Source organism: Taudactylus pleione, unplaced genomic scaffold, assembly GCF_031769625.1.
Source record: "Taudactylus pleione unplaced genomic scaffold, aTauple2 ptg000053l, whole genome shotgun sequence".
In the NCBI taxonomy this organism is placed as follows: Eukaryota; Metazoa; Chordata; class Amphibia; order Anura; family Myobatrachidae; genus Taudactylus; species Taudactylus pleione.
This window is the reverse complement of record NW_028284455.1, coordinates 2,227,627-2,242,105: the sequence shown is the minus strand read 5'-3', so window position 1 is coordinate 2,242,105 and position 14,479 is coordinate 2,227,627. Positions and strand designations below refer to the sequence as shown.

The 14,479-nt window shown below is 42.5% G+C and overlaps 1 protein-coding gene across 14 annotated transcripts in view; it reads left to right on the top strand.

Moving 5' to 3' along the window:
• PARD3 (par-3 family cell polarity regulator) overlaps positions 1–14,479 on the top strand; it is a 629,380-nt gene that overhangs the window by 217,917 nt on the left and 396,984 nt on the right. For all 14 annotated transcript variants that reach the window (XM_088462693.1, XM_088462692.1, XM_088462686.1 and 11 more), the window contains exon 3: positions 1,679–1,859. In XM_088462693.1, the coding sequence (XP_088318819.1) occupies positions 1,679–1,859 (181 nt within the window). The remainder of the gene's footprint in view (positions 1–1,678; positions 1,860–14,479) is intronic.

Below are 14,479 nucleotides of genomic sequence, written 5' to 3'. Positions count from 1 at the left end.
AGGTTGTAGACACTTACCATTTATTAGCCAGAAACATTACCTTTTCTTTTTTCTATTTCCATTTTTATTTATTAATTTAGTGTATTTTATTTCTGTTCAATTACCCAATACCCATACATTTATAGAGATATATTTTTTCCCCATTACTCCGTACCTCCAGTTAGATTCCTGCACTATCACTGCAATTCTTATTCACTCCAATACCACGGAGCGCTTTATCAGTTTGCTTTTTACCATTTAAGGAAGTGGGGATACTTCCCGAGAAGAGCTGCTAGTGGTTACACGCCCTTACCCCTTCTATGAGCGCCGGCTGCCCCTGTTTGCTCTATATTCAAATTGTTTATTTTTTTATAAAAACAAAGGTAGGGCTACATTCAGATTCAGTGTGTAGCTCTAGCCTAGAACAGGGAGGAATTGTAGTTGCCACCCACCCCCTTTACATCCACGGTTGATCCACTGCTCCTCGGTAAAGCTTGTAACAATCACTATATCCATCTACAGGACAAAGTATAGAGCTCATTGTTTCCTCTTTTCACAATGTTCCATATATGTTTGTCTGGATAAGTGTTTGTAATAATTCTTGTAGCTAATTGTGTGCGGATTAACAGTCATGTCCATAGAATGGAGGTATTTATAGTTCAAAACTTTTTTCCTCCCATCTGTGTCCTCATTTCACTGTTTATTCTACCTCACACTCTCCCTCCTCTGTGTGGCACATACAAAATATATATATATATATATATATATATATATATATATATATATACATACATACATACGCATACACACCCACACACGCATATAATTACTGGTATTTTAGATGAGTCATTTGTTGGTTGCTAGCTATTACAATGCCATCCCATTCTCTCTTGTCTCCCCTTGCTACTCCCCTATCTCCCTATTGAATCTCCACTATCATGCAGTACTTTTTGATTCTCACTCCTGGGACCCCCTCTCTGCCTTTCTACCATGTGCCATCTCCTTTCTTTCCCCTGGGGCACATTTAATCATAGAGACAGAGATAGATAGATAGATAGATATATATCTATCTATCTATCTATCTATCTATCTATGTGTGTGTGCTGTGTGGTTATCCCATGCCAACTCTCTCTCTAGAGACCCACCTACTCTTAATATCTACATGTTCCACCATTGAATATACGGGGAGGAGCAAGCGGGAACTAAAGTGATTGTTCAGAATTCCGGGGAACATCTGATAGTTATCTGCTGATATTGGGATTCATATTGAGAACGAGTAACACGCTGGCTCCATAAAAAGACCCCCCTGATGTGCCTGTTTATTAATCAGTGAAGGTACTTTTACCATTTATCTTCAATATTCAGATATTTCTAAAATACTACACTAGAGAGCGCCTTTTCTCACCTTCTTTTTAGATCTCTCTCTCTCTCTCTCTCTCTCTCTCTCATATATATATATATATATATATATTTATGACATCTCTGAGAGATATATGTGTGTTTATGCTGACTGCCTAAAATATAAATGCACATAACATTTTGTGCTTTACATATGAATGTATAATAATGGGCATTCTTTAGAGCATCTATTTTAATGTATTTGTCATCTCTAATGTTGTTCTGTTAAGTCTGTTTATCTTGCCAGAATGTTGCTTGCCATGCTTTGAAATTGACATGTTTTATTTGCTTCCATCAACAGCTTGTAGCTATATATGATGAACAAGATCCACATCATGGGGGAGATGGCACAAGCGCAAGCTCTACTGGCACTCAGAGCCCAGAAATTTTTGGCAGTGAGCTTGGAACGAACAGTATATCGGCCTTCCAGCCTTACCAAGCAACTAGTGAAATTGAGGTCACCCCTTCAGTCCTGCGAACAAGTAAGTAGCATTTTACAGCTATGGAATAGTTTTACCTTTTTAAAAATATAAACTTATTTCCTCCATTTATATGTAAAAATGAAGACGTGTGGTTAAGCACAGGTTTAGAATGTGTATAAAATAGCACAAACTTGTTGATAAATAGATAACCTCATCTATAGATCAGAGAACCCAACAGATTGCAACTTCCCTTGTAAGTCTGACCTGAGTAGTTTTGAGATGGGGCCCAGAACTGTTAAATGTGTGGAATAGCTTGAGAATTACATTGCATCTAAAGGAAGTGGCAACTTTACAATCATAACGGGACCACTGAGGTGGAAGCGTTTGTTATTTTTCGTCATAGTTGTGCCTAATAAGTATAACTAGGAAAATAGTATATTAATGTTTTCATGAATAATCCTAACAAATATATCTTAGATAATGTGGTTCCCAACTAATCACTATGTATAAACAAACCAGGGGTTAATTTGTTTTGAAGATGGAGTCAGACATGCTTCAGAGGCCTGCTTTTTTACTGTCAGTCGGTCATTTATATGTCTATATACTGTATATATAAGTACATGGGCTATGAGGCAGCACTCAATCCTATGCAAAACCTCACAGTGCAGGGTTCAAATATAATCCATAGAAACACTTACCCAATCCAAATAGATAAGGCAGAACCAGCACTCGCTTGAATCAACGAAGAGGCTTTATTCACATAGGGATCCGGTCAATATCCCAACAGTCGGAGTGCCAATGTTAGAATCCCGGCGACGGCATCCCAACTGTAAGTACTGAGGTGAGGGTTAAGAGTTACGCACTAGGGGGAGGGTTAGGGTTAAGGCACTAAGGGAGAAGGATTAGGTTTAGGGTGCGGGGAGGTTAGGTTTAGGCACTAGGATGGGGGGTTAGTTACCGGGGAGGGGTAGAGAAATGGGGAGGGTTATTATATGGACTGACAAGTGTCGGTATCCTAACCCTGTCAGGATGCCAGCTTCGGGATTCTGACCGCCGGCATCCCATACCCAACCCATTCACATATATGCATCATGGGTATACATACAGAGGTGGTATTCACCAGGTTCCCAACAGTCCGTTTGAACCGTTGCCAGTTTTCCTTTTTCCTCAGGGATCCAGCAAATATTTAGCATTAGTATTTTCGGGGAATACCCGCAAATATTTAGTATCACCCTGATGTATGAAGAAGGGACTGCAGTCCCTACAGTAGCTGTAGCGATACATCACGTATAAAATATGCCCTCCTCTCTGATCAGCACCCTGCACTTAGAGTGGTCACTGTGTGTGTATATGATATGTGTGACAGTAGTGCCGCTTAAAAAAAAAAAAAAAAAAAAACAACTCTCTTCCTAGAGGGTGTTTCCTCTGGAGCAAAACACTCCCTGACCTACGGGTGGGCAGCCTTTGAAGAAGATCCTATACTTGACATAGGTCCTGATTCAGAAATGGACGCTAATGTGATCGCAGCTGCATTTTCATATGCAACACAGCTGCGAAAATGCTTAATGTTTGCAAATATCACGAGCATAAAGACGCCCACTGCTGCCGCCTTACATGCGACAACGCATACCTGCGTAAATATCTGTACCATCGGCGACCATCTTGCCTTTGCAGCAGTTCTGACCCGGCAACTCTCCTCTCATGCAGAGGGCTCTCATGCTGCGTATGCACTGGCAATGTCTAATTTATGCATGCCCATGTAACAGCGTTTAAACGGACAGACGCACCTGCATTTTTCTGACCACTCCCCGTTGCCACCCCCAAACACTGACAACCTGTCATTCACTTTGCGATGGATTCCTATGTGTGTCTGTAATAGCTGTGCAATCGCTGCGCACACCCAGCACGGCTTATATGCATGCACAATGGCAATCATCTGATCGATCTACGTGAAAATCACATTAGCGTCCATCTCTGAATAAGACTCATAGTAAATCTGTAAAGAAAAAAAAAGGGGTTTCTCGCACATTTTTCCGGCATAGGCGGCTATCGCGCTCAGATGGAGCAACAATTGAATTGCTCCATAAGGCGACTTTAAAAAAACAAAAAACAAACAAAAAAAACAGCTAGCTAAACAGTTGCATCACCCCCTCTGAGTCTGTGGACTACAGCAGCCCTAAAACCTTTATCCTATCTCCCCTCGTACCTGCGGGAGCCCCAACCCCTTACTCAGTTCCTTTATTGGCCATTAGGCAGCACGCATGTTATGATTGCTATTGCGTTGTCTAATCGATTCATATAGACATTTAGAAATAATAAATAAATGCATTGTCGAGTTCTTTTACCATGGCTCTTACTGCATAAGTAAGACATAAGGATTATCACTATTCTATAACATTATAGCAAGTCAGACAAACTACCGTCCACAATATATATATTATACACATTCAACCCATTACTAGACTTCCTATTCAGATTGTGTGCACTCCAGGTATGTACATATTTTGATGGTATTCTTTTATATGAGAGAGAGAGAACCCACCCCCTCCCCCTCCCCAGGCAGAGCTGGGGACAACAGCTATATGTACTCTGGGATTAGAAGGCACATGCCCTATAGAAACTAGGAAAATAACGGTGACAAAAGATTTCTCTTCTGAGTACCCTGCACTGACCATAGCACTTACAGATTTGACCTGATTTTGTAGCATAGGTCACTGAGACTGAAGAGGCACATCTCTGATAATAAGTAGTCATTTAAGTTTTTTGCAATTGAAATAAATTGCACTAGTTTGTCATACCGTATACTGCAGAATATTATGCACCTTTTGATTGCCAATTTAAACCCTACAGTTTTCCTTTTGAAGACCTCTAGCTAATTTAGCATGACACAAAGAGAAAAACTCATGAAAGACATTATGAAGACATTAAGTAACCAGCATCATTTAGTTTGTTAGAACATGCCAAATAAGTCAAATGAATCTGAATTACTTAATAGAGAGAATGTTTGGTTAATTATTTGTTCTGTGCAAATATAATTGTGTAGAGCAGTGGTTCTCAAACTCAGTCCTCAAGGCACCTTAACAGTCCAGATTTTAAGGATATCAATAATTGAGCACATTTCATGAAATCAAATTGACTGACTGCGGTATTAATTAAATAACCTGTTCCCAAGCATAGTTATCCTTAAAACCTGGACTGTTAGGATGACTTGAGTACCGAGTTTGGGAACCTTTGGTGTAGTGTTTAAAGTAATTTAATCTGTGCATAAGGCTTTCATTTGATTGTGTTTAAACCGAGTTAGGGTAGGTCCAAATAACACCTAACTTATTTCACCCTTTTCTAGTGTAGTTGGATAATACTGACAACTTCAAATGTATAAATGTAACCAATATTATCTGAAGAGCCTACTGAACCACAAACCGTAAATTCCCACATTGCATATACGAAGAAGCTTATTTTGGGTTGTCTAAATCTTTCACTGATCGAGCTCAAAGTGATATTTTATTTTGCCCCTGATTGTATAGTGCTACACGCTACCCTTCATTGACATGTGAACCTATTTGGTCTCTTGACACATAAATGCCAGATATTTACATTTGCACTTCCCATGCTTACTGTCCCCGTAGTAGCTAGATGTTGTTGTGTTTTATTCTATTCTTGGGTCTAGGTGGGTAGTTCACAGCTGATGATTGTTAAAGCAAACTGATTTTTATTCCCCGCTGAAATCTGTAAACATGAGGCGCAGGTGAAAATTGCCAAACCTAATGAGCAATTTGGCCGATCAGATGGGATGTCAGGCAGAGGCGGTCTTACAGTGTGATAAACCAAGTGTTCGTTTCCTGGTAATGAATCCGAGACCTTTAAAATATTGGAGGAACAGAACCTTTTCTTTAACGGAGCCATGTAAAAAAAAAAAAAAGTATTTCTTCATAGTCTTCATTTTCGCATGTCAGTTATATTATTTTACCCGAGTCTTTGGGGATAAAATCTGTTTAGAAACAAGTTGCATACATTTACACTGAGATGTGATGAAAATGCAATCTATTCCGACAGCACAAACTGAATAAAAATATCCCTACCTCTATAGAGCATAATGCAAATAGAAAATTGCTGCCACTGTTATCACATACAGCAGCATTCTGCTGAAGGCCATGCTTTATCTTACAAATGGGGTGTAAACAGGTGGGCAAGTTTTGGTAAGATCGTTGTAAACTGGTACATTTAGAATACATGTGGGATTGTGACCACTAATTGAAAAGATACATGAACGCTTCTATACTGTATGGTCAATACAGCCATTGTTCAGTAGTCTTAGGAGTTATATATATTAATTATATATAAAGGAATGGAAGCTTTCTGGCATGGGTGCGATGTTCTAACATGGACACCATCTATTAACCCCCTCAGCTGCTCAACCTGTTTTTCCATTTTTGTCGTAGTCACTCACATTCCTTTACCAATATGTGCAATTATTTTTGCAGGGACTTCATGAATATTTCCAGAAAACAGCACTAGTTTATTTCTCGCTCATTTGACTCAAGGAAAATGATCTAGAACACAGGTTCTCAAACTCTGTCCTCAGTGCATTTTTTCGAGTTCTCACAGAATTACAAATGAAATAATTAGCTCCACCTGTGGATCTTATAAAATGTGTCAGTGAGTAATGAATACCAAGGCATTTTCAAAAATAGACAAACTACCACATTAATTGAGGAGCACCTGTATTTTATGATGCCAGGATGCGGGAGATATTGAAAATATAATACGTTAGGGTGTTATTGTCTGGTAACTACTAAAGGGGCATGTTGCTTGATAGAGGGATCTCCCTTTTTCAAATTGGTGTGTATGTGCTAGGACAGGTGCAATCAGACGTGTATTTCCCATTTGATGGTTCTACTAGCATGGTGTTATTGTCTGTTGTTTACATATAATAACTAGTCAATAACCTCTAATACCTCATTTACACTAGTCTGACCAGGGATTTGGCACACGTTTCCAACCTGGATCAGACCTGGGACAGACCACTTATACACCATAGCCCGAGTCGGCACCGTTCACACCGGAGCCGGGTCAGCACTAACCTGGCTCTTCCGGCGCAGGTGAGCAGCGCTTCTTTCCCTCCCTCCCCCTCCCTGATCTCTTAACTCACTCCGCAGGGAAGGGCGGGTGGGGTGCACTGGTCGGCCCGACCCGGGTTGCAGTGGACGCTTGGAGATTGACCGACTTCAGTGCCGCTTGGAGATGACAATCGGGCAGCATGCGGCACGATCCGGATCATCGTGACTTTTCTGACACCTCCTCCATAAAACCCAAAAAGTCAGAAGGATAATGAGGCCCCACTTTCATGGTCTGTATTCATACTGAAAATCAAGATCAAGCGAGCTTTTGCCCTTCTGCTCCACAAGAGTTTTCTGTCCTTTGTGTGCAGGGAACGACCCGTGGTCAACCCTGCACACTACCCGAGTGGGGATCCGCGGGTCCCTGGACTCAGGTAGATCCATTTACATCAACAAAAATCCAGGATTGATGCGAGTACACGTGCATCAACCCGGGATTTTTATGTCAGTGTAAAAGGAGTATAAGGGACTTAAAAAAGGGGATTTCTTGTCTTTCAAATGATGGTGGCCATACATTTATTGCAGCCAGGATGGGGAGATATTCACTCATCCCTGTACGTCACAATGACTTCTGCAGTGCGGGGGGTGTTCCCTGTTGACTACATAAAGGTACTCAACTTTTTCAAACAAGGGTAGCCCTAAGTCTGTTGGTGCCAGAATGGTAATGATAGAGAGCTTTAATTCTCTCCCCCCACCATTTTATGTCTTTTGAAAATTTCTGTATTGTACTGGATGGGCGTCCTGCCCACTCCCAACTTCCGGCAACGTCTGCTATTAAAGGACTTATAGATAAGTTCCTCACATTTTTATCCCTGCAGTGCTTGAAGGCCCCCACACATGGTACGATATTTTTTTAAACGATATGGCCGTCTTCGACTGCTTGGAATGACATATCGTTTAAAAAGTGCCGCGTGTGGGCATGATAACGATGCAGATGCGTGCTACTGCTGTAGTTAATCGTGGTCACTGATCTCTGGAACATGCAGAAAGATCTCGAACCTGTCTTTCACGATTTGGCGCACATCGTTCCGTGTGTAAGCACAATTAACTATGTCATGGGCGATGAATGATTTGTTGTCAATTTTCCTGGCCATTGGGAGGTTGTTTGCTGCCAAACGATATATCATTAACGATTTGCAGTTGTTAACTACCCATCTATATCGTTTGATCGTTTGTACAATCGTTCCATGTGTATGCACAATATCGTTTGTCCGGGAGTGTTCAGGAGTTCAAGGCAAATCTCTAACGGAATTGGATCGTTACCTACATCGTACTGTGTGTACCCAGCATAAGACTAGTCCCACTCTGATGAATAGATTTTCAACACCATTTTTGCTTGGTAAAATGTGGTACTACTGTATACAAAGATAAATTTTAGTTACCAAGGAGTTACATGACCATATTAAACACAAGGCTGTAGGGAAAGTCCTGTCATAAAGGTAATGGAAAATGTGTTAGCAGTGGAAGTTTTCCTGATAAGCACTGAAGTGATGGCTTAAGAACTCTTTATAGACACTTAGGGTACCCCATGTACCCCCCACCTCCTCTTATGTGTCAACCCCTGAGGTACCATGTCTAATAGTTCTACAACTGCGAGACTGGCCAAGCAAGTTTGTGGTTCAGCGGTACCAAATCTGTACTTTGTATTGTAAACATGATGTTTGGACTATGTTATAATTCCTCTGTTTACAAATAGATACAGATGCGTCCAGCTACGTCTTTACCGATCACGCAACAAACGTGCGCAAGCATCGCGCCATGTGATTACCAGCTGCAGCAAATGCTATGATGTGCTGTGGTGTGCACTGTGATCACACCATACAATCCTATGGAGGCCCGGGTGCGAACGCAGTACGTGTATCCGCTCGCGGGCGCACATAATTTTTCGCGTACACAGCAACGATGTAGCAGGACACATCTTTATTAGTATTCATTTATAGGTTCACCTGCTTCAAAGCATTTAACTGGAATCACAAGCTGGCAACTGATTTGACTAAATTTGTCCACACACTGACTAATCCTGATGCTCGACCTACAGGATTGTCACTCAGTTATACCAGTCACTCCACTGCAGCCTGTTCATACAGTTGGAAGATGACGGCTCATGCAAGCTGGTTTCAGTCATCAATCCATCTGACATAATTTTCCCCTTTATTAACAATTAACTTATTACAAGTTTGTCTTCCAAATTGCCATATTGGGAGGGCTGGCTGATACTGGCTGTGACAGTGTAATATGTGTAGGCACCTTGGTTGCTCATGCTGCTTTACTAAACCCTTGCTTATTGCAGCTTCTGATTTGAGTTTTGAACTGTTATGATGTGTACACACGGTCAGATTTTCTTTGGGATTTGAACGATAACGATTTAAAAAATCGTTCAATTGTTCAGATCTGAAAGAAAATCTGACGTGTGCCTGCAACGATGAACGATGCGCGTTCCCGTTTGTCGGATAACAATATCTGACATCTGATGTGTTTGCTGTCAGATTTGGTCGATTTCATTCATTTTAATACTGTCTGAAATTGTTCAGTCGTCAAAATCGTTAGTAAAATCGTTCAAATCGTTGGAAAAATCGTTCAATCAGATCTGACCTTGTGTATGCACCATTACGTAAGGTATAAAGACTGAAGAAGTCTAGTGAAACAGTTTCTGTACCATATGGAGAGAGAAAATGGTCATAATGGTATTAACGTTCCTTTTCTATACTAGTAAAAGTTGTTTTGTCTGCAGTATTCTACTGGCCAAACCATGTTACCAGTCTTAGAGGTACATTTACTAACCACCATGTTTTCAAAGCCTCCAATCATCAGCAGCTTTGACCAAATCATTTAAAATGACATTAGAAATAATAGCTAAACCCGGCTGGGTTACCATTTATTCCTGTTGCTGTTTTAATTTAAATACATTGGTCAAAGTTGTGGAGGATCAGCAGCTTTGAAAACAGACTGGTTAGTAAATCTACCCCTAAGTAGGTGCAACAGACAGCTCCTAATGTTGCCTACAGGTCACAAGTGACTTCTATGTGACCAAGCGGGGAGATTAACATTTATTTTAGCAGGAGGAAATTTAAAAAAAAAAACAACTTAACATTTGCATATCTGGAAGTCTTTTTTTTTTATAATGCATTCTTTGCTATAAATGTAAACCATCTTTTTCTTCTAATTTTTTGAACATTTATTTATTTTTTTTTTAAACTTTTACATTTCCTTTTCCAAGTAGCCATGCTGTATTATTCACAGCGTTGGCAGAAGAAATCTTGGCTCTGACTAGTATTCACTGGTGTCAGCTACAATCAGTTGATAAAAATCTTGTTAGCTGCTGAGATCTCCAGAAGGGGTTTAGTTGCTTTTGCTGGCACCAAAAATAGCTTTTAGGGTTTAATTTCTTGGCCTTTGGCTTATGATTTGGTGAAAGTCTTCCAGAATGCATCCAGTAAAATGGCAACTTGCAGTCCCAGATGACTATTTATGAAGCTAAATAAAGATAGGGAGAAGGTCTAATTAAACACTGAAAAATATGGAGCTTGTGCTCTTAAAAGCAGACCAGCTTGCAGATTTTATAGAACTTTCCCTGTCCAAACTTATAATTTGGCTTTGTTTGGAGTTCACAAAGTTATGATACTGCTAATAAGGTGGGCTTCTTTCAGACAGACCATCTTGGGATCCAATTGATTCCAGAGATAAAGCATTAGGAAATTGTGTTTGGAAAAAAGTCTAATCAATAAGAACCAAAATCAGAAGACTGGGAGCGCAATAAGATTCAATAGATGTTTAATGATATCTTAGCAATATAATGAATACAGCAATAAAACAGCATAAATAATCATAAATCTACATAGATACTACTGTAAAAACTGGTTATATCGACATGAAGAGATGGGCCTAACAATTCATACTGATACAATGTGGAAAGCAGTAATGGGTTAAAGAAGAAAAAAAACACTGTCTCAAGTTGAATGTGTCAATCCCTAATCAGATGTCCCTTTGAACAATAATGTGTAAACAAATACAGATGTTGAATCTTCCTTGTGAGCACTCAAAAGTAAATAGGCAGAGTTCTTTACCAAGATGAATAAGTGTCAACTGTGGCGTATTTTTCCTAGGGGCTGCTGGACTGCAAAATCCCAGTAAAATCCACCACCTCAGTGTAGTCAGTTCCTATTGGAAATGCCACCTGCCAGTCATATATACAACAGGCAGCCCCAGGGGGAGGTTTCACCTCCCCCTGGGATTGCCAGTCCGAGCTACTATTAGCAGAGACGGAAACGCACTTCTCTGCCTTTCCGTCAGCCCTAGCTGGCTCCTTTGTAAGCATCAGCCGGTCCCGGCGCCTGACAGATCGATTGCGCAGGTGCAGGGACCCGGCCAGGAGGAGGCAGGAGCCGGTGAGTGACCCTTTCGTTTTTAGCGGCATTAGCACCCTCCTCTAAGAGGATAGGAGCCGCCACTGTCAATCTTCCAAACTTCAATCCAAACACTGATGTGTATATACTCACAGCAATAAATCCTTAGCACAATAAATTATTTCTTCTTCGGGTTCCATAGGGTCCACAGGATCTACCTTGGGGGTTATGTAGTTGGATTGCATCCAATGCACCAAACAGCAGAGCTTTGGAGCACCCACCATGCACTGGTCCTCCTCCCTATATACCCAGCCCCCAGCCACAGGCATTCAGTTTTTTTGTTTGGTGCGCGCCATGACGCACCTATTATAACAGCGGGACTGCTAGGCAGTCCTAGGCTTTTTCTTTTATGTTTTACCTTAAGTTTTTTTGAACTTCAGAGTTTAGTGGTACCAGGCGCTGTAAAAGACACTTGGCACCACAACGACTCCAACCTCTGCTGATGCTGAAACACCAGCACCACTGTATGCCCTGAGGTTCTTGGCAAGCGTCAGCGTGGCTTGGCTGGCCGCTTTCGCTGAGGTTCGGGAATGCAGTCGGGTCACGGAGATGGCAGGTAAGCGATTCCTCTCGGGTAATCGTGCATGAAGCAGTCCCCTGCCTCACATTACATTTATATTGTATACCTTATACCTTTTATACGTTGTCATGTCTGAAGGTAGGGGTGAGGATGAGAGCCCTCCTGTGCTTATTTCCTGTAAGTCCTGTTCTGGAGGCCTGTCAGATCAGAATGTTAACCAGTATGGATTGTGTAGTAACTGTTGCAAACAACTATCCAATATATCTGGTACACCTGCACCAGCACCAGAGTCATCTTGGATGACCATTACACCTGAGGTTTTGTCCTATTTAATAGGCAAAGCTACGGAGGTACGGACTCCAGTTGCTGTAGCACCTCATGCTATGGTGTACGCACAGCATGTGCATCATTCTATGTGTATGCCCCCCATGAATTCCTGTTGGGTTAATTCGGCTGCTCACTCTGGCCAGAGTATACTACCTTCTTCAACCTCTCCGCAGGTGGATGGACCGGTGGTAGTTAAAAAGCAGGTGTGTTGCCTCAGGAGTCTGACTCTACCTCCTCATCAGACTCTGATACTCAGAGTTCTGGGTCTGTCTCCGTGAAAGAGGACCATCAGTCCCTGGTGAATGTTCCCTGTCTAGTAAGAGCGGTCAGATCTGTCCTCAGTATGGAGGAAAAGGAGATTTCGGCAACTAAGGAGCCAATATTTAGGCGTCGGGCGGTGACTGAGGGTTAATTCCCTCATTCTGGGCAGCTGTCGAATCTCATGTCAAAAGCATGGAATACTCCTAGTAAGCATTTTCATGCCACAAGGAATATAGCCTGTCTGTACCCATTTGCACCAGGAGTGTGTAATAAATGGGAATTTCCCCCAACGATAGATGCTCATGTGAGGTTACAGATAGAAAACTAGATAATCACTTGAAATCAATGTTTTCACTACCTGGAGCTATTACTAGGCCAGCTACGGCTGTAGCTTGGGTGGCCAAGGCTATGGAGGAGTGGACGAAATCTCTGGAGGATGCTATAGTTGATACTGCCAGAGAGCAGCCGTCCCTTCTCGGCCAGATGCAGGAAGCAGCTATGTAAATGGGGAAAGCGGGAATTGATGCAGGCATCCTGGCTTTTAGGGTCTCGGCTAACTCAATTGCAGCCCGAAGTACCCTTTGGCTAAAGACCTGGAAGGTGGACACAGGGTCTAAGAAGGCTCTGGAATCTTTGCCTTTTGCAGGGAAGGCACTGTTTGGATCAGGACTGGATGACAAAATGACTTCTTTGGCGACACCGAAGTCTGCTGAATTGCCATCTACGTCTACCTCTAGGAGGCAGTCGTCGCCTCGGTCCTTTCGTCCACAGAGTAGGACAAAGAAACAGTCCTCGGCCAGACAGTCAGTCCCACAGGAAACCACAGCCCAAGAAATCTTGGCCTACTAAACGTCCGGCTTCCAAGCCAGACGGTAAGCCTACTGTCTGATGGGGCGTGCCTCCCCCTGGAGGATGTCGGGGTTGGAGGCCGACTTTCGCAGTTCTCCCAGGCCTGGCAGCAGACAACTACAGATGCCTGGGTGCGAGATCTGATTTCTCAAGGCTATGCTATGACGTTCCTAAGACATCCCCCCCATCCCCCTCAGAGTTTTGTGGATACAAACCTTCCTGCAGACACGGTCAGAGCTTCGGCCTACCGGGAGTCTATTGGGGCACTCCTGAGGTCAGGAGTCATAGTCCCCGTTCCTGTGATGCAACAGGGAAGGGGTTATTACTCAAATTTATTTTTGATTCAAAAACCCAATGGGTCTCACCGTCCTGTCCTGAATCTGTAAAGTCTCACAGATTCATCAAGGTGCCCAAATTCCTTATGGAAACTCAATGGTCAATTATGTTGGCGATGGAGTCTGGAGGTTTCATGGTCTCACTAGACATACGGGATGCATATCCGCATGTCCTGATTGCAAGATCCCTCCAGTCCTTTCTCAGTTTCGCGGTAGGTCAGCAACATTACCAATTCCACACTTTACCCTTCGGTCTGGCCACAGCCCCTCGAGTATTTACCAAGACAATGGCAGTCATGACGACTCCTCTCAGAAAACAAGGAGTCAGGATGCTGCCATATGTAGACGACCTCCTGATATTGGCACAATCTCAGGAGATGTTACAAATGTCATCTACGGATGACCATTGTCTGCCTACAGGAGCACGGCTGGGTAATCAATTGGAAAAAGTATTTTCTTTCTCCAACTCAGCAGATGGTGCACTTGGGGGCGCTGCTAGACTCTCTGGGACAGAGGTTCTTCTTCCAGAGGACAAGATTGTAGCACTGAAGTCTCGTGTGCACAATCTACTTTGCAAGCAAACAGTGTCAGTTCACTTGGCTATGCAGACACTGGGCTCCATGGTAGCCACTTTCGACAAGGTGGCTTATGCCCAGTTCCACTCCAGGTGCCTACAGCTGTGGATCCTGGCCCAGTGGGATGGTCAGTATCATCGGATAAAGCATCAGATGATTTGCATCTCACCAGAGGTTCAGCTCTCTCTTGCTTGGTGGCAGGAGACAACTGGCCGTCTGTTATGGATCCCAGAATGGGTACTCCACACCACGAACGCAAGTCTGCGAGGATGGGGAGCACTGACGGATCATCA